A 21,406-nucleotide genomic window follows, 5' to 3' on the forward strand; every position below is an offset into this window, starting at 1 on the left:
GGGTACTGCGAGTTCAAATCCTGAAGCAGAGGCACAGCCCTGGTGTGCATCTCCATATGAAGCTCATTCTATGTCCCACCCACAGGAGAGGGCAACAAGAGTCCTTCTAAACAGGCAGCATGCGCCCATGCCGAATTCACACACACATACACACACACACACACACACACGCCAGAAGTCTGCCTGTGTTACTATGTAAAAACACTACAATGCGTAACCAATGCAATTTGCTGAAGGTCATCTGGAAAGCAAATGGATATTACATGTTAGTTCTACTGGTTTAATGTAAAATAACATATTTTTCCTTCAGTTAATTCCTGTATTCTTTTTAAGGCTGCTGCTGGTATACTGCCGCCGCACAGGAGCACTGAAGAGAGACCAGTCCAAACCTCACAAACACCTGCAAGCAGAAAATGGCTAATTCCACACTCCAAGTCCCATGGTGCACCACAGTGAAGTGGCCACTCATTGGAGGAGAGGCAGTGAGACAAAGAAGCCTAACCTGCATAACCCCCCCCCCCTCCCAACCCTGATAGAGTGAAGCCTCTCTCGCTGTGGGCTCCCGCTCACTGTAAACCAATCACAATCTCAAATCTAGGCTGCAGAGCTCAACCTGCACTCAAGACAAGTGCCGTGTCAACTGAGCCACCTCAAAACCCTGTGTATTCCGGTGTAGAAACTAGAAACCCTCCTTTCATTACAGGAATTTAGAAATTAGAACACAAAATTAAAACAGGGAAACTGGAGTAGCAGCAGCTCCCGTTACCTTTAGTTTAAAGGTAGCGCTATAACCTCTGTGAGGCAGAGGGACACAGCTCTGATCTGTCAAAGACAATCTCACAGGACCCAGCGGGAAACCTCAGGACCGTGTGCAGTGGACTGGGGGGTTCTGCTCTCAGGCTGTGCTTTGGGGCTCAACTCAAAACGTACTCCATGCTGTGATAGCATACCAGAGACAACAGGGGGTGGGGTGGGGCAGGGCGGGGCAGGGGCGGAGCCTTGGAAGACACACCTACAGTTTACATGGAGCTTGGCTGGCTGCTGGCTCGGTGGGCGGGGGCTGGCTCGGGGGGCGGGGGCTGATCCAGTGGGCGGGGGTAGGCATTGGCTCAGGCAGGACAATGCCTCACTGTTTTAATAGTTGCCTCAGTCCACTCTTTCACCCCGCCCCAGACAAAATCAGCACAGCCCCTGCTATCAAACGCAGATGTGCGTAACCATGGTGACATCCACACACCGCCACTGCGACCACCCCAGCGGCTGCGTTTGTCCTCCAACAAGGTAAAGAATTCACGGGCTGCGGTCCCACAGAGAAACTGTGCAGCCTTTGACACTTGACTTGCGCAAATAAAGAATTACTTCCTTCCACTTTTTGGTTTTCAATTCCAGCACTGTACTGCAATTTACCCTACAGTCTCCTATAAAATTCTGACATCTGAAAGGTGAGAGGTGACCTGAATTCATGGTGGTTCACTTCCCTCCAGAGGGGGGCGCTGTTTCCCACTGTTCACCTGATAAAATAACTGGGCCAGCAAGTCTCCAGCTGTCATCTTGTGTTCAGGCCACAAAATGACCGTGATTTGTCTGAATTATTTTTCCACAAAATGTAAGCAATTAGCCGGGCAGTATACCAGCTGCAGCCAGGCCTGCACACAGCTTTTCATGAGTGCGTGTGAGTAATGTGTGTGTGTGTGTGTGTGTGTGTGTGTGTGAATTCTGCCATTTCAATCCCTTCAAATATTTAAGGAATCTGCAGTGAAAAAAGCACAGGCCTCTTGGCAGGTACTCATCCTTTTCATGTCAAAAACAAGGCCACACACACGAGTGTAAATTAAAGACATCCATTATTGTGTTTCTCATGAACTCCGCAATGGTGAGGCAACATGAAAGCGAGCTTGTATGGGTTACTACAAGTGGAGCACTGATCTGAGATCAGCAGACCTCAGAACTCACTGATATATTCTGTTGGCTGTTATGAGCAGAGCACTGATGAGAGATCAGACCCAAAAACATGCGAAAAACTTACGAGGACAACACAGCATGTACGACCACACACACCCCCGCAGGGAACTCCACAAAGACACCCCCCCCCGAAAAAAGCACTAAAGTCCAGATAGAAGTAACAATGCGATGTGATGCCCCACCACCCCCATTGGGTCCTGACCAGCACTCATACAACAGTATTTCAACATTTCCTCAACATGGAATAACCATTGTACCGATATTACACAAGTGGTCAAGTAGTATGGTTGGGTGTGTGTGTAATGTGTGCGTGCGTGTGTGTGTGTGTGTGTGTAATGTGTGTGTGCGTGTGTGTGTGTGTGTGTGTAATGTGTGTGTGCGTGTGTGTGTGTGTGTGTACGTGTGTGTATGTTGGGTCACTGATATGATTCTTCTTCCATGCTGTTGTTCTTATTTCATAAACTGTCAACAAAACAGCAAAAATGCATGAGACGGACTACACACATTCACAGATCTTTACACAACCTGGATGGGTCGCTCTGTTCAGCAACTCCATTGAATCAACCAATCCACACACAATAAAAATCAGGGACTCTGTGCTCCACGTGCACAGCACAACCCTGGGAGGAGCTGAGGGGTGAGCACTCAGTGCTGCCTCTTCCACTAACACAGGCGTGTCAGCGCTGCCTCTTCCACCAACACAGGCGTGTCAGCGCTGCCTCTTCCACTAACACAGGCGTGTCAGCGCTGCCTCTTCCACCAACACAGGCGTGTCAGCGCTGCCTCTTCCACTAACACAGGCGTGTCAGCGCTGCCTCTTCCACTAACACAGGCGTGTCAGCGCTGCCCCTTCCACTAACACAGGCGTGTCAGCGCTGCCTCTTCCACTAACACAGGCGTGTCAGCGCTGCCCCTTCCACTAACACAGGCGTGTCAGCGCTGCCTCTTCCACTAACACAGGCGTGTCAGCGCTGCCTCTTCCACTAACACAGGCGTGTCAGCGCTGCCTCTTCCACTAACACAGGCGTGTCAGCGCTGCCCCTTCCACCAACACAGGCGTGTCAGCGCTGCCTCTTCCACTAACACAGGCGTGTCAGCGCTGCCTCTTCCACTAACACAGGCGTGTCAGCGCTGCCCCTTCCACCAACACAGGCGTGTCAGCGCTGCCCCTTCCACTAACACAGGCGTGTCAGCGCTGCCTCTTCCACCAACACAGGCGTGTCAGCGCTGCCTCTTCCACTAACACAGGCGTGTCAGCGCTGCCTCTTCCACCAGCACAGGCGTGTCAGCGCTGCCTCTTCCACTAACACAGGCGTGTCAGCGCTGCCTCTTCCACTAACACAGGCGTGTCAGCGCTGCCTCTTCCACTAACACAGGCGTGTCAGCGCTGCCCCTTCCACTAACACAGGCGTGTCAGCGCTGCCTCTTCCACTAGCACAGGCGTGTCAGCGCTGCCCCTTCCACTAACACAGGCGTGTCAGCGCTGCCCCTTCCACTAACACAGGCGTGTCAGCGCTGCCTTTATTTATTTAAGTTCAGTCTGTATCCACAGTGCCGTGCCGGGCAGTACGTCACTCAGTAGAGGCTCTATGCCTTTATTATTTACAAATGACACCAATAATTTGTGATCAATAATTTTATATTTAGGTTGATTCCTCCTCTCTAAACTGCTTCTCAAGCATGCTCTCTCATCTCCACTGCTGTCAATGGCTTGCGCGAGGCGTGTCTGGGTGAGTCACAGATTATCATGGAGGAGGAAGAGCTACACGTTCCACTGAATTGCTACAAATCAAATGTTTGGCGACACTTCGGATTTTTCAAGAGAGACAGACAATTCGACAAGACACGTGCAATTTGCAAAATATGCCACGCCGCTATAAAGTACACAGGCAGCACTTTTTAGTTAATTTATGATTTGCTGTCTGCTTAAGAAGAACCAAAGAAATAAAATCAAATTATCTGTACCATATTGAATTGCATAGCATCATATTCTTTTGCATCGCATCGTATCACGTTGAATCAAATCGTACGGAATCGCACTGCATCACAATAGGGGTGAATCGTATCATACGGCATTAGTAGTTGCTTCATATGTATCTTTAATGTATCGGATCGTTGGCAATGCATTGAGATGTGTATCGCATCGGCCTCAGTGATGGAGATCCACATCCCTACTTGGCCCCCTGAGCTCCTTCACATTACAGCTTTGAAAACATGTCGTAGCCTAAGGCTTTGATCACAGCTTTAAACATTTGGCTTTCATTTCACGGCCAGAATGCTCCTTTTCAACATGAGGCCTGGGCCCATTTCAAAGGTCCTGAAACTATTATTAATTACTGAATGGGAGCAATGCGTGTAGAGATTCGCAGCGGGTGATTACAGTCAGTCAGGCGACTTCTCACCCCGGCAGAGGCACACGTTGCGTTCGGTCACTAATGTGCTGGCCACGGACTGTTTCTGTGCAGCTGAGTGAATCAATTGTGGTTTTCAGGAGTGCTGCATGCACAAAGCACAGAGAGAGAGATGACTTTCCAGCTCCCCTTCACACAGCTCCCCCTCCTACAGCTCCCCCTCCTACAGCTCCCCTTCCTACAGCTCCCCTTCCTACAGCTCCCCTTCGCACAGCTCCCCTTCCTACAGCTCCCCTTCCTACAGCAGCCCTTCCTACAGCTCCCCTTCACACAGCTCCCCTTCACACAGCTCCCCTTCCTACAGCTCCCCTTCGCACAGCTCCCCTTCCTACAGCTCCCCTTCCTACAGCTCCCCCTCCTACAGCTCCCCTTCACACAGCTCCCCTTCACACAGCTCCCCTTCCTACAGCTCCCCTTCCTACAGCTCCCCTTCGCACAGCTCCCCTTCCTACAGCTCCCCTTCCTACAGCTCCCCCTCCTACAGCTCCCCTTCACACAGCTCCCCTTCACACAGCTCCCCTTCCTACAGCTCCCCTTCCTACAGCTCCCCTTCGCACAGCTCCCCTTCCTACAGCTCCCCTTCCTACAGCTCCCCCTCCTACAGCTCCCCTTCACACAGCTCCCCTTCCTACAGCTCTCCTTCCTACAGCTCCCCTTCCTACAGCTCCCCTTCCTACAGCTCCCCTTCGCACAGCTCCCCTTCCTACAGCTCTCCTTCCTACAGCTCCCCCTCCTACAGCTCCCCTTCCTACAGCTCCCCTTCCTACAGCTCCCCTTCGCACAGCTCCCCTTCCTACAGCTCTCCTTCCTACAGCTCCCCCTCCTACAGCTCCCATTCACACAGCTCCCCTTCACACAGCTCCCCTTTGCACAGCAAGCCGCACACACGAGTCCAGGAGGAGGGGACAGAGGTGAGAGGATCGGGAATCCCCCAACCTGCTGACTGGCAGAATGACATGCTGCGTCTGCCTGTACGGAAAACAGCCTGTTTAAGGTATGGAGAGAATCCCACCTGTGGCCTGTCACAGCCAGATGGGGCTGAGCAGAGAGCATGATGGGTAAAATCCACAGAGCAACACAGCAAGCTTCTGAAGCAGCACCACGGCACCTGGTAAAACTACCCATAATCCTCTGCTCTGTGTGAGCAAGCTGAGGGGGGAGCTGCCTTCATGCAGCACCGTGAGACGATACAACGGCAATCTCAAACTAACGACAAGCTCCACCGGGATGGCACTGTGGCTCATGGGACGGACTGTACCATTACGGAGTGTGTGGGGGGAGCTGTACCATTATGGGGGGCTGAAACGAAATGAGGTTGGTCTGTCTCTCTGTCTCCGTAATGTGTTGGCCCTGTGCTTTCTGTGATCTCCAATGGTGCAGAACCAGAGATCATTTCTGGACGTTACTACTGGAGTTACTGTAGGGCCACCTGATGTGTGACCTCGCACCCTGATGGTCCGTATCTGTGCTGTACAGCGCCCAGTTCCCTGAAATGGGGCAGTATTACGACACACTGGCACTGACCTCAAATCAACAAGCTCTTTGGAAAGAAACCCAGTGGCTTCGTGTGTGTGCTTTACTCTGTTCTTTGGGTGGCCACAGCAGGCCAATCCGCTGTAGAGGGAGGAGGGGGCTGCCGGGAGACTCACTGCAGTTTTACAGACACACAGACTCACTGCGCAGTTTTACAGACACAGACTCACTGCAGTTTTACAGATACAGACTCACTGCGCAGTTTTACAGACGCAGACTCACTGCAGTTTTACAGATACAGACTCACTGCGCAGTTTTACAGACGCAGACTCACTGCAGTTTTACAGATACACAGTTACAGACACACAGACTCACTGCGCAGTTTTACAGACACACAGACTCACTGCAGTTTTACAGATACAGACTCACTGCGCAGTTTTACAGACGCAGACTCACTGCAGTTTTACAGATACACAGTTACAGACACACAGACTCACTGCGCAGTTTTACAGACACACAGACTCACTGCAGTTTTACAGACAGACTCACTGCGCAGTTTTACAGACACAGACTCACTGCAGGTTTACAGACAGACTCACTGCGCAGTTTTACAGACACAGACTCACTGCAGTTTTACAGACACAGACTCACTGCAGTTTTACAGACACAGACTCACTGCACAGTTTTACAGACACAGACTCACTGCAGGTTTACAGACAGACTCACTGCGCAGTTTTACAGACACAGACTCACTGCACAGTTTTACAGACACAGACTTACTGCACAGAGGCCAAAGGGTTAGAATTAGGGTTAGGGTTAGAGAGGGAGAGAGGGTTAGGGTTAGGGTTAGAGAGGGGGAGAGGGTTAGGGTTAGGGTTAGAGAGGGAGAGAGGGTTAGGGTTAGGGTTAGGATTAGAGAGGGAGGGAGGGTTAGGGTTAGGGTTAGAGAGGGAGAGAGGGTTAGGGTTAGGGTTAGAGAGGGAGAGAGGGTTGGGGTTAGGGTTAGGATTAGAGAGGGAGAGAGGGTTAGGGTTAGGGTTAGAGAGGGAGAGAGGGTTAGGGTTAGGGTTAGAGAGGGAGAGAGGGTTAGGGTTAGGGTTAGGATTAGAGAGGGAGAGAGGGTTAGGGTTAGGGTTAGAGAGGGAGAGAGGGTTGGGGTTAGGGTTAGGGTTAGAGAGGGAGAGAGGGTTAGGGTTAGGGTTAGAGAGGGAGAGAGGGTTGGGGTTAGGGTTAGAGAGGGAGAGAGGGTTAGGGTTAGGGTTAGAGAGGGAGGGAGGGTTAGGGTTAGGGTTAGGGTTAGAGAGGGAGAGAGGGTTAGGGTTAGGGTTAGAGAGGGAGAGAGGGTTGGGGTTAGGGTTAGAGAGGGAGAGAGGGTTAGGGTTAGAGAGGGAGAGAGGGTTAGGGTTAGGGTTAGAGTGGGAGAGAGGGTTAGGGTTAGGGTTAGAGAGGGAGAGAGGGTTAGGGTTAGGGTTAGGGTTAGAGAGGGAGGGAGGGTTAGGGTTAGGGTTAGAGAGGGAGAGAGGGTTAGGGTTAGGGTTAGAGAGGGAGAGAGGGTTAGGGTTAGGGTTAGAGAGGGAGAGAGGGTTAGGGTTAGGGTTAGAGAGGGAGAGAGGGTTAGGGTTAGGGTTACAGGCCGCAGGGTTTGACTCAGCTTCAGCTCCTGCTGCGGATCAGTCTGCATGAAAGTAGATAAAGATGAGAGACAGAGAGCCTCAGGGCTTCAGCATCACACAGGACCATGCATGTGCAAATACCTGCACCTGACAAACCAGAGTGAGAGAGAGAGGAAAACAGAAAGTGCAGAAAGCTCCAGTCCTGCTCCTCACACCTGCGTGAGCTTCCATAACCCTGACAGACAGACAGACGCTCCACAAGCCTCTCCTCTCCAGACGATTCGCCCTCGAAGCACCTGACATCCGTGGGGCACTATTAAGAAATTAGCCTGGGAATATGAGCCTTGCTTTGCTGTGAACACACCCAACCTGTGTACTGTTGTACGAGGCGGGTCCCCTCTCAGGTGTTTCTGTTGCACAGGCTTCTCCAGGAGGTCAGGTGCCTGTGCACGGGGCCTGAAACCCTCCGCCCCCCCCCCCCACTCCCAGTCTGGGAGGACTGGGAGTCGGACCGTTACAAGCGTCGGCACCCGGAGTCAGACAGCGGGCGCGGATTGATGAAGACATGCAGTTTTAATGGACTGACAATTACCCTCCACGCGACGGGGGTCCATCTGTTGCCGTCCGTATTACACAACATTGTGGTTTTTGCCATCACCCAGAAATTGCGAAAACGCTTTTCAGAGCTTCCAGTTTTAGCTGATCCGCCAAGCAGAAGTGATGTATTCTTTATCCTGAAAGTATTACCGCTGAAAGATGACTACTTTTAAACGCTCTGTGTCTGAATATGGACGATCTGCGCTTCAGTTTTTTTCCAATTCCCTGCCCGTGGATGAGCACCGACTTAAACTTAAAACCCCTCATAACAACGAGGAGATTGCGTAATACCATAAACAATCAATTGACTGTTGCCGATAGTTTTAAGTTTCTCTTTGATGGCTTGTGCAATGCAATTTGAATCAAATCACCGCACAAATCCATGCGAAGAAACTGAAAAAATGCAATAAATTAAATTTCGCTCGCCTGTCAATCTTCAGTAGCGTGTCTGGAAACGATTTGAGTGTGAAATAACATTTATCTATGATGTCAAATACTTCGTGCCATGTATTTACCATCAAATTTCGATTTTCCACAAGAAATTATTGTTCTTCTGGAAGAAAAATCTGCGCTCATGTGTTGTCCCTATAAACCATTAATACCGTGCGGACTGCGAAAGACACCTGTTGCAGTTAGTTCAATCTATTAAAACCAGATACGTGTTTTGATTTTTCCTTTAACAATAGGCTACCACATTTCATTGTTGCGTAAAATAAGATAGGGAGGTCCAAAGCATAAGAAAGTATGGTTTTACTTTATGTTTCAAACATCGAAACAATTAAATAAGTATGCTTTAAATAATTGTTTCGTCATACTGTATTGCATGTGGTAAGTTCGTTTGAATCCCAGTCCCGTACACATGAAACGCGTTCTTAGCTGCGGTCGCTCCGCAAATTCCACAGCGGAAAATTAAAAGATGAAAGCCAGTCAACGGCCAGGCTCAAGATCTCTGCTGATGTGGATCCCGTTGCACTGAAAGCCTACACCACTGCGCGCCGTCTCTAATGGATCTGTTAAAACTGCGACAGCAAAACCGAAAACTTTATCTCAATACACATATTATTCAACCCGTCGCAGGAAACAGCGCAGATATCTTCCAGCATTAGGGCCAAAGCAGTGGGTATCACGGAAAAAGACCCGACACACGCGTTGGATCGAGCCTATCAGGCGCTGCAAGCACAACGACAGCCTGGTAACGCACGTTTCCCCTGCCGTTATCCGGGGTGGCGATAACGGGACTGCAACACGTTTTAACAGTTACTCTCCGCCGCCAGCAGACACACTCACCCGGCCGGGGTTCCGTCGTTGCACGTGACCGATGCGTTCTCCAAGAAATGCAGCTTCATATCGGAGTCCAGCTTCTGAGCCGAGCACGGGTAGAGGGACTGCGCCAGGTTCTTCACCTGGGTCATGAAGCTGTCCATGTTTCCCTCGACGGCGGTGAAATCCAAGGGGAAGCTCTCGGTGGCCTCGCCGCGGTCCCGGTGCGGCGGGGACGGCTGTGCCCGGCGGGGCTGCGCGCGGCTGCCGCGCAGCTTCCTCGCGTGCAGCGCCTCGCTCTGCAGCAGCACGAGCAGCAGCACGGAGCGCAGCAGCTGCGGCGTCCGCCGTCCTCTCCGACTGCACTTACACGAGTTCATCTTCTTTCACCGTCTGCTTGCTTGCTTTGGATTCTCTGTAGTTTCTTCCTCCTTGTGTTTTGAGGCAGCTATTTGGAGCAAAAGCAATACGAGAAAAATAAATTCTGTAATAAATTAATACAACGACAAAAAGGAAACGGCGAGATTCAAGGGGAACCTTCTCCTGGATTTGATATTTCAGTCGTGAAAATGAGATGTTCCAAGTTTGCACGCGCTCCCAAAGGCACCCTTCATTTAATACATACAAAAAATGCGTGGATTTTGATTTGGTTGCTCATTTGCTTAAAACTTTTCTCCAAAAATAAATTAACCAATACGTCATGCTATATATATTGAAAGTAGTATTCGTGTGCGTATATTGTATACAGATTGTGTCCGCTCTGCAAAAACAATGTCTAAGTGTACGTGCGCTTGCTCGTTTGGTCCCAGTGTTTCTCTCAGCGATGATTAAAATATTCTCATTAATGTCATTGCCTTGGGTCTTGCCTGTTGTGAATTAATAAATCTACCCACCACAAGCAGGGGATTTTTATTCAAACTTTTCCCCCTTCTCTCTCCCCTGAGCCAATCGCTACAGAGGGCTGGACTCGGGGCGTGGACTCGCGAGAAATACTTTTTTTTCAGCCCCTCTTAATTTATTAAGAAAGATGCCCACGCGCTGGTTCTTTTGATCTGTTTTGTTTTACTGCGGACGTCTTGTTTTTGTCTTGGGCTGGACTCTTATATCCCGCTCCAAACAAATTTATAGAGTGAGAATTATGCCCTTGTAACTCAAGAGCTGGGAAAACTACAACACCGTGCAATAATCTGGTCACACAGCCGTGGATATTAGCGGTCCGTAAATTAAATCAAAGTGACATTCGAACAAAATATACCTTCGTACCGACAAACACAAAGCCTAAAATGTTCGGACATTTTAATACCTTATTTTTTATAGCAACAAAAGAACCAAACAGTATTTATCAAAAATATTATTAGTGCAATCAATTATGCTCGTGTTCTCCCAACAGACCATTTAGATACTTCCGTTTCGCAGCGCAATTGCTTCCCTTGGCTTTATGCAAACAGAGCGCCTTTAAGGCAGTTAAGACCGCCTTTTGAAGTTTTATTTCCTCACTGATGGCCAAGGCGGATAAGAGACGAGCTGTTTGTTTATTCAGACAGAGGCAATTTCCCTAAAACAAGCCCATTCACCTTCATACAGCTTTTACGCAGCACGGAACGAGCTGAGGGCTGGGGGCGATCGCAGCGGTGGCGGAAGCTGCAGTTATGATGACGGCGCGGGGCATTCACAAGCATCGATACGTAATTAACACTTTCGGCGAAGCAATTTGCAACTTTCTACGTGTTTTCACACCTTGAGCAGGATGACCCCTCGGAGTTTCCACGGCTACCACCTCTATTCCTCAATCTCTCTAGCACACACACACACACACAAATGTGTGAGATGTGTTTAAATCAGCTCTTACACAGTCTTCACTGACCACTGTTCTCGACAACATGAAGCTCAATCTCAGCTGTTCTGAATGTACACATTTCAGACACGCGTGGCCTGCAGTTAAACTGGTAAAGCACGGGATAGTTGCATCCAGATGTAGACACATCACGTGATAAATACAAAGTACTTCGGTGATCATCTTTGAAGTTGGTAAACAGAATATTTTAGGCAAAAAGAGCAATCAGAGTCAGTATATATGACTGACTCGCTTCAATCAAAAACACCATGAATCCACATGATCTAAATGTAGCTTAGATATCAATTCAAACATTCGTGGTCGGCGCATTTGTGAAGATATTTACCTTTCTGCGCACGCTTCGCTCCAAGTGGAAAGCAGTTGCACTTCCGTAAGGACCCTGTGCGCTGGTGCACGGAGCACGCTGTATTTGCCGACGGGAAGAGGGGGGACACCGACACTTTTTATCTACACGGGGCCTCTAACGATCAAAGCATCACCCCCCCCCCCCCCCGCCCCCTCCCCCCGAACGTGCTTTCCATATAGTATTTTTTCTAAAGAGAACTTTCACGTCCTCGTGGCCAGCCCGCAGTTTACATTAGCGCGTCCTGTCGCGGTTTGTGAGGTTTCGGGTCACTTATCTCTGGGATTCATTTTCAAAAGATCTAAGCGCTGTGTACCGCAGGGGCAGGCAGGCCGCGGGTATGCCCACAGCGTCGAAAGACTGAAATCTGGAAGACTGACAGGTTAAATTAACCCAGTTGATTCGTGGTTGTCTCTTCGCCGACTGAGCCCTGTAATTTTGAGATTACAGGATGTCAAGCAAACGCTCAGTCACTTTTAGCACTTTAAAGATAACACGGAAGCCTCACTAACAGGAAATACCAGGGTCAATCCAAAGAGTTATTTTTGGTGTTGGTATATCTGCTGCGAAACACTAAATCCATTACTTACGTCTTCAGCCCATTTCTTCCCGACGTGGCGTGAACGGTTGATGGAGATAACATGCAAATACGATCAGTCCCCGTCTGCCGCGTTTAATGACAACCGTGACCTTTACGGAAACACAACGGAGACTGTCTTTAACATCTTATTCATTATAAACATGCAACAAACCCAAAGTCAAATGCAGTAGGAATAAAATTATGTGTCGAAAATATCTGAAGCGATGGGCCTACATAAAAGCATAATATGGTTTCTGTAAACTGATATTCAAACAAGACACGCAAGTATTTTCAACCAGACAGTCACACGTGGGACAAAACACACACGAGCTCAAACTATAAGCAACCTAAAGTAAAATGAACTAATATTTGAAACGGCCCACTCTGTAAATTGTGTAACCAAACAAACAGAAAGAACAGAAAGATTAAAAACAATTTCTTTCAACCGCTCCTGTCAATGTGACACATTGCAAACACACAAAATTAAACTAGCATGTACAAATCAAAATACACAGATCACAGAGTGAGCAAATATAAATTAAACGCTTCAGTCAGAATGCGCAAACCCCAATGTACCCATATAATTCAGAATAAGTGCGTACTTGATGCCAGATGTACTTGCTCGTAGTGGCATTTGTATTTTTTTTTTTTTTTTCATTTCACCCCAAGTCATGGCACCAGCAACAACTGTCGTCACAATATATGAAAAATGCCAGTGGAAAAGATATAGAGTATAATTTGGATGGTGTGTCGAATTGCGGCCACAATTTCTGTCATACTGCGGAAAGTGGTAGCACAGTTTGTAATGGAAACAAACAAATATCTGAAGCCCTTTCTGAACAATTAGCAATGGGAATTTTTAAGAGAGGCAAACGTTTCCAGCAACCTGTGTCCTCGGGTCAGAACTGTCACGGTACTATGTGATATGCATGTCAAAAGACTCATACAGCCGTATCGCCCTTTCCATCTCCCGAGAATGAATAAGAAAACAATATCCACCCTATTCTGATTCTCTAAAAGTGCTTTAAGGTTCACAAAACAAAACATGAGCACGTCACACACACGTACACACACACACACACACACACTGCGCATAAAAGTTTTAAGAGACCTGTCAAAGACTGACGCCCATTCAGTCCACGCCGCAGCGGGTCCTTTGATACTTCATTTCAGCATAATTGCTATGATAATTGACTCGTTCCTGCTATGCGCTGAGGGGGCCCATGATGTCTTCATTAACCGTTGCGCGTAATAAATGCATAAATACATTAGTGTTTTATGGACTTTGTCGGATGCCCGTGTAAGAGTTAATCAGCGTGCAGGCGGCGAGATGAAAGCGGCAGGAGGGGTGGAGCTGACGGGGCGCGGAGCTCCACAGAAACCCGCTGTTTCTGCCCATGGAAGCGCATTCATTCACGGAGCAACGCGGTTACCGGGAAACCCACGCGCCCCGATGCACTGCCGCATAGCACGAGCGCACTTTTGTTAATATGTAAAACAGGAGCACCATGGGACATGCTCCCGGGACCGCGTCGCATTCACGCAAATATACAGCCGCACTCGGGATCATGAAAGGACCCCCGGATCAGCCCTGTCCATCAATCGCAGCAGAACATACACATTCATCTGCCAGGCGGTCATTTCAAACACGCCAGCGTAGTGTGAGCAAACTTTAAAAGAAAGGCATGTGTTGACGACGAAATGAGCCCAACTTAAGCAAAAGGCAAAGGGAGTAAAATCAAAGGAGACTAACTCAAAAACGCCAGATACACCCCTTTGACGCATACATGGTTATGCACAAATAAACATAAGGATTTCTTACTCTAACAGATGCTCAGAGCACTCAGAGCGCTGTGTTCTGCCAGGGCAGAGCGGTGAATGCTGATTGAGGAGCATTTAAAAGCCACGGAATGCGCTTTTCTTACTGAGCTTAAAAGAGCCCAGGGTTTTGTTCCTTGCACCTGTTTCCTTTGGAGTTTAAAAGAACTTCTTGGGGGGAGGGGGGGGGGGGGGGGGTTGCTCGGCTTTGCTTTAGTAACTAAAATCGATTGTTCAGCCTTTGCTAGCATGTAATTATCCTCCAGTGAAATGTAATTAGAGATATAAGTCATAACAGAAATGAAGCATCATTTTGCATGTTGCTTGGAACGGTATTCCAGGTGTAGGTATTATATTTTGTCCTACAATATCTGTATTGCATCTGGATCAATAATAAAATTATTATCTGGATTAGTTCTGAAAAGCTACAAAATACATTAACACGAATGTGATAGGCACTGTTACATCTAAATTGTGTGTATTTTACGCACGTACAAGGAAAGCCTAACAACCTTCTAATTTCTCGGAACTCACTCTCATCCGTGCTTTAGACTTTTATGAGCACAGCCTCTCGAGCTGAAAGTATTGCCGATGGATCGTGAGTGTCTGACCAATGCATGCGTGCTTTTACGTGCTCTTACGCGGCCGCATTGCGAGAGAGTGACTCACAGCAGAATCACGGACGGGAACGCTGATGACCGGCGCGCTGGGCGTTCTTTCGCGCTGAGAGGGCGGATGTGTCAGAGAACCGCGGAGTGAGTTTTTTTTAAATGATTAAGGAAACCCGGAACAGAAAACACACCAGGCAACGCACACTGCCCGTGCAAATATGCAACAGCGACAAGGTAAAAGCGCTCCGCCGCAACACTGATGGTATTCATTGGGGAACTTCAAACAGATGCCTGGGTAGATTTGGACATGTGGCAGTGGCGTCCGGAGGAATGGATCTGTCTGTCACTGATTGAGCCGAGTCTCTTTGACTGATACCTCCTGTTTTATCGCAATTCATCCCCAAAACCGTAGCCCTTAAATCACTCACAGATGGGTGCTCGTAGCCGATTCTCCGACACTCCTCAACGGTCGCCCTGCCAGGAGGCGAGGCCTCGAGAGGGCGACGGGACAGACGCGACCCGCTGACTGCCGTCACGGGGCTCCGGTATTAAATAAATCTCCGCTTTGAAGGAGAGAACTTTAACCCCTCTTCTCTGGTCCTCTATAGTGTAGCAGCCAGTCCAATGCAGACATAATCTGTTAAAGAAATACACCATGAAAATACATTGAATTATTGCAGCACATAGCCTTAACCAGGCTACCATTTTACACAGATACAAGGAAAAGGGGTGTAGTCTCCAAATCATTCACACTGCAAGAGGGATTTGAACATATGTCCATCTGTAGAAGGCCATTTATCATTCCTGCTGCTAATGATTCGCTAAATACAGCGGCATTTGGCCTACCAGTCCACTCTATTATAGCAATAAACCCCACCCACATACCAATGTCCCAGCGTAGACAGTGATGTTTTTAGTAAAAACGTTAGCTGTCCCTCTTGTTGGTGTTGTGGAAATGACCAGCTGGCGCAGGGAGGCAGCGTGACTAGCCTGCGGTGACATTATGAGGCGCAGCTGGACGCTCCGACGCATGCAAACCAGGACCAATTTTATCCACGGTATTTCTTCGGATGTGCATTGCATAGGTGTTCAGTTAAAGTACAGAAACAGACTGGGCTGGTTGCCTACCAACGCCCCCCGCCCCCCCACCTTCCGCCCGATTCCCGTATCGATTAGTAGATCATTCGATTTCCATTAATAATGGCGGGCAGGTAGGTTGGTTGCGGGCGGCATCGGTGGTCACATGATCGAAGCGGTTTCAGGAGGAGGGAAAAGAGCAAAAGAGCAAAGGCTCGCACTTCACTTCAGCGCCAGCGGAATGAGTTGCAGTAATTCTCTCTAACTCTCCGCCTCTTGCGCGAAACTCGCACACGGACGCGGCTGCTCCGCCAGCACACGCCCCCCCCCCCCCCCCCCCCCTCCATGTTATTTTGGACCAGTACGCGCTGCTGAAATCCCGTTATTTGGAACCGTTACATCGGGTTACATCAAAGAGATCAGGAAGGATCAGGTTCATGAAAGCGACGGGCTCGGAATCACATCATCAGAAACAGGTGTAGGGCCGCGCGCCGAGAACAAAGCAAAAACCACCGCCTATAAAAGCTTTATGTTTCGCGGGATAGGTCCTTTAAAACTCCTTTTAAGTGCCATCTCTCCTTTAGTCTCGCCGAGAACAGACCTCGTGGTGCCAGCCTGAGCTTAGGTTTTCTCTTTATTTCTGGGAGAAGAGCAGCGCGCTTCTTGCTGTAATTTCCCGAGTTGGACACGCCGCAGCTCAGCCGGATGCGGGACTGATTGTGAAAGCAGCGGTGATGACGGAACGCAGAGACAGACTGTGCGTTTGCGTTTTGCACCTTACAAAGAATAACTTCTTTATTAACTTTCTGCACCTCTTTGTAGAAGGCTCTATTCCAGTTGTATCTACTTAAACTGAACAGCCAGCAAGGTGACCTAATACAGGCACTGGGTCAGTTGAAACGCGCTGGATTGGTAGAATAAGCACAGGTTTAAAGGGGAAAATGCACGGTGGTCCGTTGAGTCTGGACCAGTGCAGGTGGAGGGGCGGGTAATAGGCCTACATGCAAGCACGGCTGGCACGCGGAGAGAGAGGTCAGGTAAGAGCGCGAGCAGGCAGTGACCCCGCGGCGGGCCCGCGCGCCCGTCCGCTCGCACCTCCAACCCACGAACAGCTGCAGGTTATTGGAGCACTGCACGAAGCGCCAAGCGCTCATGCAAGGTCTGTGACAGCACGAAAAACTCATATAAATCTTTCTCTGTAAGGAAAACAAATGCTTGTCACGCCAGTAAAGGGTAATCATGTAGGCCTATCTGCTGTAGATCTTTCGGGAAAACGGCTGGATCAATCAGACTGGTATAATCAGGAGAGGAACTGCGTAACATTCACAATCTGATCGAAATAGTGACGAATTAAAACGAATGTGCTTTCTGTGAATTTAAATCGTTCTTTTCCACTAAATTTTAAATCTTTTTTAAGAGATCCTACATAATGCAGTTTGGAAGCTCAAAATGGACTGAGTTTATATCTGTGTGTGTGTGTGTGTTTTCCACGCCTTGTCACTTGATCTGTTTGTTAATAAAGTTGATCGAAACAAACACTGTGACGTCACATAGCAATGGCGGCCAGCAGCACGACAGTGACAGTGCTCGCTCCCAATGGAAGGAGGCAAACTGTCAAAATCTCTTCCAGCACTCCGCTGCTGCAGGTAAATATTTGGAAAAAACTGATTCACAATTTTCAGCTGCATATGAAAATAAGTGTTTTTCAGCATACGCTGGTCAAACGCGCCTTTTCCGTCCCGTCGGAACGATGACAGTTCAGATTTGCCTGATGCTTTTGTGCACAGAGCACTTTAAGTTACGCTGTCAGCAGCGACCGTCATCATAACACTCAGCTTTCTGAAAATATCGCCTTTTCATGCGGAAAATGATGTTCTTTTTTAGGTTTTGGAAGACGTTTGCAAGAAGCACGGATTCAATCCGGACGAATATGATCTCAAGTGAGTTGTTAAACTGTTTTGCCTTTGCTAACCAGCTAGCAAAGTTAGCGCAGTTACTGCCAACTAGCTTGTTTCAGTATGCTTGGATGGGCACGGCGAGCTAACTACCGTTAGGGCTGTTAGCTAGCTACCTATGTGTTGTTACAGGATGGTTTGGAACGTTACATAACTCAGGTTTTGAAAACGATGCCGTGTTAGCCACATATCTGAATGTGTCTTTGTTATGAAGTGAAGTGGCTGCTAGCTTGCTTGTAAAATACGCAGCTTGCTCGCTAAGATCCCAGCTCTCGTGTACACAGCAGCTAGCTGTGCTATGCTGGATGGATGGTAGAGGTGATATATCAAGAAGGATTCTTTACTAGCTACATCATTTTAAGCAACAATTAAGCCTACCTTAAGTGTGTGTAACTCAACAATCCCCATAAATGTTTTAGAAATCCGCTATACATCGTATATATATCGTATAGTCTCTTCTTAGCATAGTGATGAAAGTATGGCACTTATTTGGAAGTCGCTCCGTTTGTATGTATAAATGTATAAAAAGACCTGAAGCACTCAGGACTAACTGGCTGCACCGGTATCTCATCAGCACTGTAAAAACCAGTGACAGTTTAAGTTCAGCCATTTGGTTCTGTGTGTACGCATCACAGATGTCCACCCATGACACTGTGGGACTGTACTGTACTTGTTCTTTTTCTTTTTTCTTTCTTTCCTCCCTTTCACAGGCAATGCTGCATTCATTGTAGCCTAACTGTGAAGGAATTGTAGGGTTAAATGTAGTCTCTGAGGTATAACGTCACTGCGCATGTGTATAGCTGTTTACCGAGTACCGAATAAAATGTACACATAGAGTTCAAGGGGGAAACACGTCAAGTTTGCTGAGAATAGTGGGATCAACTGCAGCAGCTTCTGCTACGCCTGATTGGCTGGCAGAGGTAAAGCTGTGGGAGAGGGCAGGCCTGTGGGAGGGGGTACTCTCTAGCTGCTGATCCAGAATGCTGTGCTCACTGAAAGGCCCCGAGCTTCCACGCTGTTCCACCTTGGTTGCTGCTGGTGCTGTTTTGTTGCCTTTGTGTATGTCCGACGCTGTGGCCGTTTGCTCCCAGGTTCCAGCGGACCGTTCTGGATCTGTCTCAGCAGTGGAGGTTTGCCAGTCTGCCCAACAATGCCAAGCTGGAGATGGCGCCAACATCTCGCCAGCGCACAGGAGCGGAGAGCAGGGTGTGTACTCACTCGCAGATCCGCCAATCAGCTCGTCTTCTGATTGAGACATCAACCAATCAGTGCAGTTTATTTTCTGTGGCATGTTCAGCAGCAGGAATGGCCCAGAATGGTGGCTTTGACAGAATGGAAGGGGATCCCTGGTCATGTGCCCATCACACCCCCATAGCGTGGCTCCTACACACACATTATATGCCCTCATGTGATTCATGTATACAGCAGGAATCGGGACATGTTTGTGCAAAATACACCTCGGACAGGACTCAGGGGTGATGCAGATGAACAACATCGTGAACAAAATACATGGGTGGTATTTTTAGTTTGTGAGAGCAGTGTCTCTGAGATTTAAACCAGCAACCTGCTGTCCACAAGCACGGTCCCCAGCAGTACTGCTTCACTGGGCCGGATGGGACAGGATTCCCCTCTAACAGATGGAATTACAGAGATAAAATGAAATTTGGTCATGTTTGTTATTGTGGTCAGGGTGGACCCACTGCTGTTGTTTATGGGGTGGCAGTGTAGCATAGTGGTAAGGACTTTGTAACCAGGGTCATTATAAGGTTGCTGGTTTAGTTCTCCACTGGGCCACTGCTGCTGTACCCCTGGGTGAGCTACTTAACACAGAATTGCCTCAGTAAATATACAGCTGTATAAATGGATAACACTTATATGCTATGTAAGTGGCCCTGGAATAGTAGTTAAGCAGTTATTTACGCAGTGTCACCGAGGGGCTGGGGGGGGGGGGGGGGGAGGACGGCGCTGAGTCCCAGGCTAAGCTGTAGTGCCTTTGAGTTTCCTCCCTGCTTTAGGTGGGTAATCAGCTGTATAACCTCCCTGTGTGTAGGTGACTGAAAAGTACATTTTACTTATCCTCATTGTTATTTAGCAGATGCTCTTATTCAGAGCGACTTACATAGGCTGCAGTATTTGCATGTTATCCGTTCATACAACTGGATATTTACTATACTTACCTTCTGTAAGGGTACAGCAACAGTGCCCCAGTGGGGAATTGAACCAGCATCCTTTCGGTTACAAACCCCGCTCCTCACCGCTATGCTACACTGCCGCTGACATTGAGACATAGCATGATGCATGAATGTTGGGTTGAACACAGTGGGTGTCCTGCTGTGGCCCCTCCCTCCCCGTGGCCCCTCTCTCCCTGTGGCCACGCCTCCCTGTGGCCCCTCCCTCCCGGCCCATCCCTCCCTGTGGCCCCTTCCTCCCGGGCACTTTCGTGTGAGAGAGTGCCCGGACCCCAGCACAATGGGAAACAGCGTGTGCTTGTATTTTACGGCTTTATCGCACCGTAAAAATAATCAGCTGGCTGTCTGAAAGCCACGTCCAAGATATTTCCCTCTCCTTTGAACGCGGTGTTTTTCCGAGCCCCCCCTTTCCTCTCCCCCTCTGCACAGACCCTTTTAATTTCGCTCTCTATTTTGGTGCCGTAATTAGGCCTCGTTGTTAAAAACATGTACTGGGGTTTTGTGTTCACACATCCGAGACCTCCTTTCAACTCGGAGGCCACATGTTTCCTGTGCTGGTCAGAAGGCCTGGGTAAACAGCCGCGCTGCCTGGCTTGTGTCAGGCAGTACCATCTTAGATGTTGACTTCAATGGGGGGGGGGGAGGTTGTGGGGCCGGCGACAGCAGTCCAGCAGCTTCCTCGTCTGTTAGACGGGACTGTTTATTGGTTGCAGATGATGCCTTGTTCAATGGAGACTAATTATTTCAAGATAGGACAGAAGCTTCATGGAGGGGAGGGCGAAAGGGAGCAAGGCGGGGGAAATCTCTCTGTCCAGCCACCTTTAGAACATTCTTTCTCAGATTATTATGACGCTTCTGAAAGGAAAAAGTCTCTGCAACTCACAGCGTGTCAGATTTGCGTTTACTATGTGTTTGTTCACACATCTGTGTTTGTCCTTCTCCAAGGTGTTTTTTGTTTGTAGTTGTAGCTGCTTATTTTGCACGCCAGTTCATTCAACACGTTTTTTAACTTTAGTGGGAAAACAGGCTTCTTTTTGTATAGCCATTCCACCCATTCTCAGGTTTAGAAGGGGGGGGTTGTAGCTTCCATCCCATTTCAGTCAGTGGCCCCAGATAGGCTGTCATTATCTGCTGTCGCAGGAGGGGGGGAGGGATGCATTGGCCACTGTCCTGAACAGGGGTGCTGCAGACGGAGCGTTATTCGGCCGGGCCTCACGCCCCTCTTGGCCTGAGTGGTGTGCCCTCTGCCGGGGTCTGGCACGGTCACCCGGGATGGCAGGGTAGTGTAGTGTTAAGGAGCAGGACCTTGGGCAAGGCACTTAACCCACAACGGCCTCAGTGAATATCCAGCTGTAAAAATGGGTAACATGTAAAAAGACTGTAACCTATGTAAGTCGCTCTGCTAAATGCCAATAATGTAATGTAAGGTAACCCGTGAGCAGGGAGGAATGCAGGAATAACTCTCCAGCCCATGAGTGTACCATTAGCCTTGGCTCCACTCAAACAAGCACAACACTGACACATTGTTTATGAGTCATTTGATCAAAAACATCAAAGACATCAGAATTCCCGCTTACAAACCACCCACTTGCAGCCCACATACCGAGTGCAGCAGGTAAACGGAGTTCTGCAGAGCTGAACGGATCTTTCCTGGCATGGAGC

The 21,406-nt window shown here is 48.8% G+C and overlaps 2 protein-coding genes across 2 annotated transcripts in view; one reads left to right on the forward strand and one right to left on the reverse strand.

Moving 5' to 3' along the window:
- LOC118791997 (palmitoleoyl-protein carboxylesterase notum1a) overlaps positions 1-9,495 on the reverse strand; it is a 21,042-nt gene extending 11,547 nt beyond the window's left edge. Inside the window, exon 1 of the mRNA XM_036549632.1 lies at positions 9,344-9,495. Coding sequence (XP_036405525.1) covers positions 9,344-9,480 — 137 coding nt within the window. The 5' untranslated portion in view covers positions 9,481-9,495. The remainder of the gene's footprint in view (positions 1-9,343) is intronic.
- Positions 9,496-16,724: 7,229 nt separating this feature from the next.
- The window catches only part of aspscr1 (ASPSCR1 tether for SLC2A4, UBX domain containing), a 56,733-nt gene continuing 52,051 nt past the window's right edge, over positions 16,725-21,406 (forward strand). The window contains exons 1-4 of the mRNA XM_036530432.1: positions 16,725-16,759; positions 17,123-17,246; positions 17,485-17,540; positions 18,647-18,761. Of these exons, the coding sequence (XP_036386325.1) occupies positions 17,157-17,246; positions 17,485-17,540; positions 18,647-18,761 (261 nt within the window). The 5' untranslated portion in view covers positions 16,725-16,759; positions 17,123-17,156. The remainder of the gene's footprint in view (positions 16,760-17,122; positions 17,247-17,484; positions 17,541-18,646; positions 18,762-21,406) is intronic.

This window comes from Megalops cyprinoides, chromosome 1 (genome assembly GCF_013368585.1).
Source record: "Megalops cyprinoides isolate fMegCyp1 chromosome 1, fMegCyp1.pri, whole genome shotgun sequence".
Lineage (NCBI taxonomy): Eukaryota > Metazoa > Chordata > Actinopteri > Elopiformes > Megalopidae > Megalops > Megalops cyprinoides.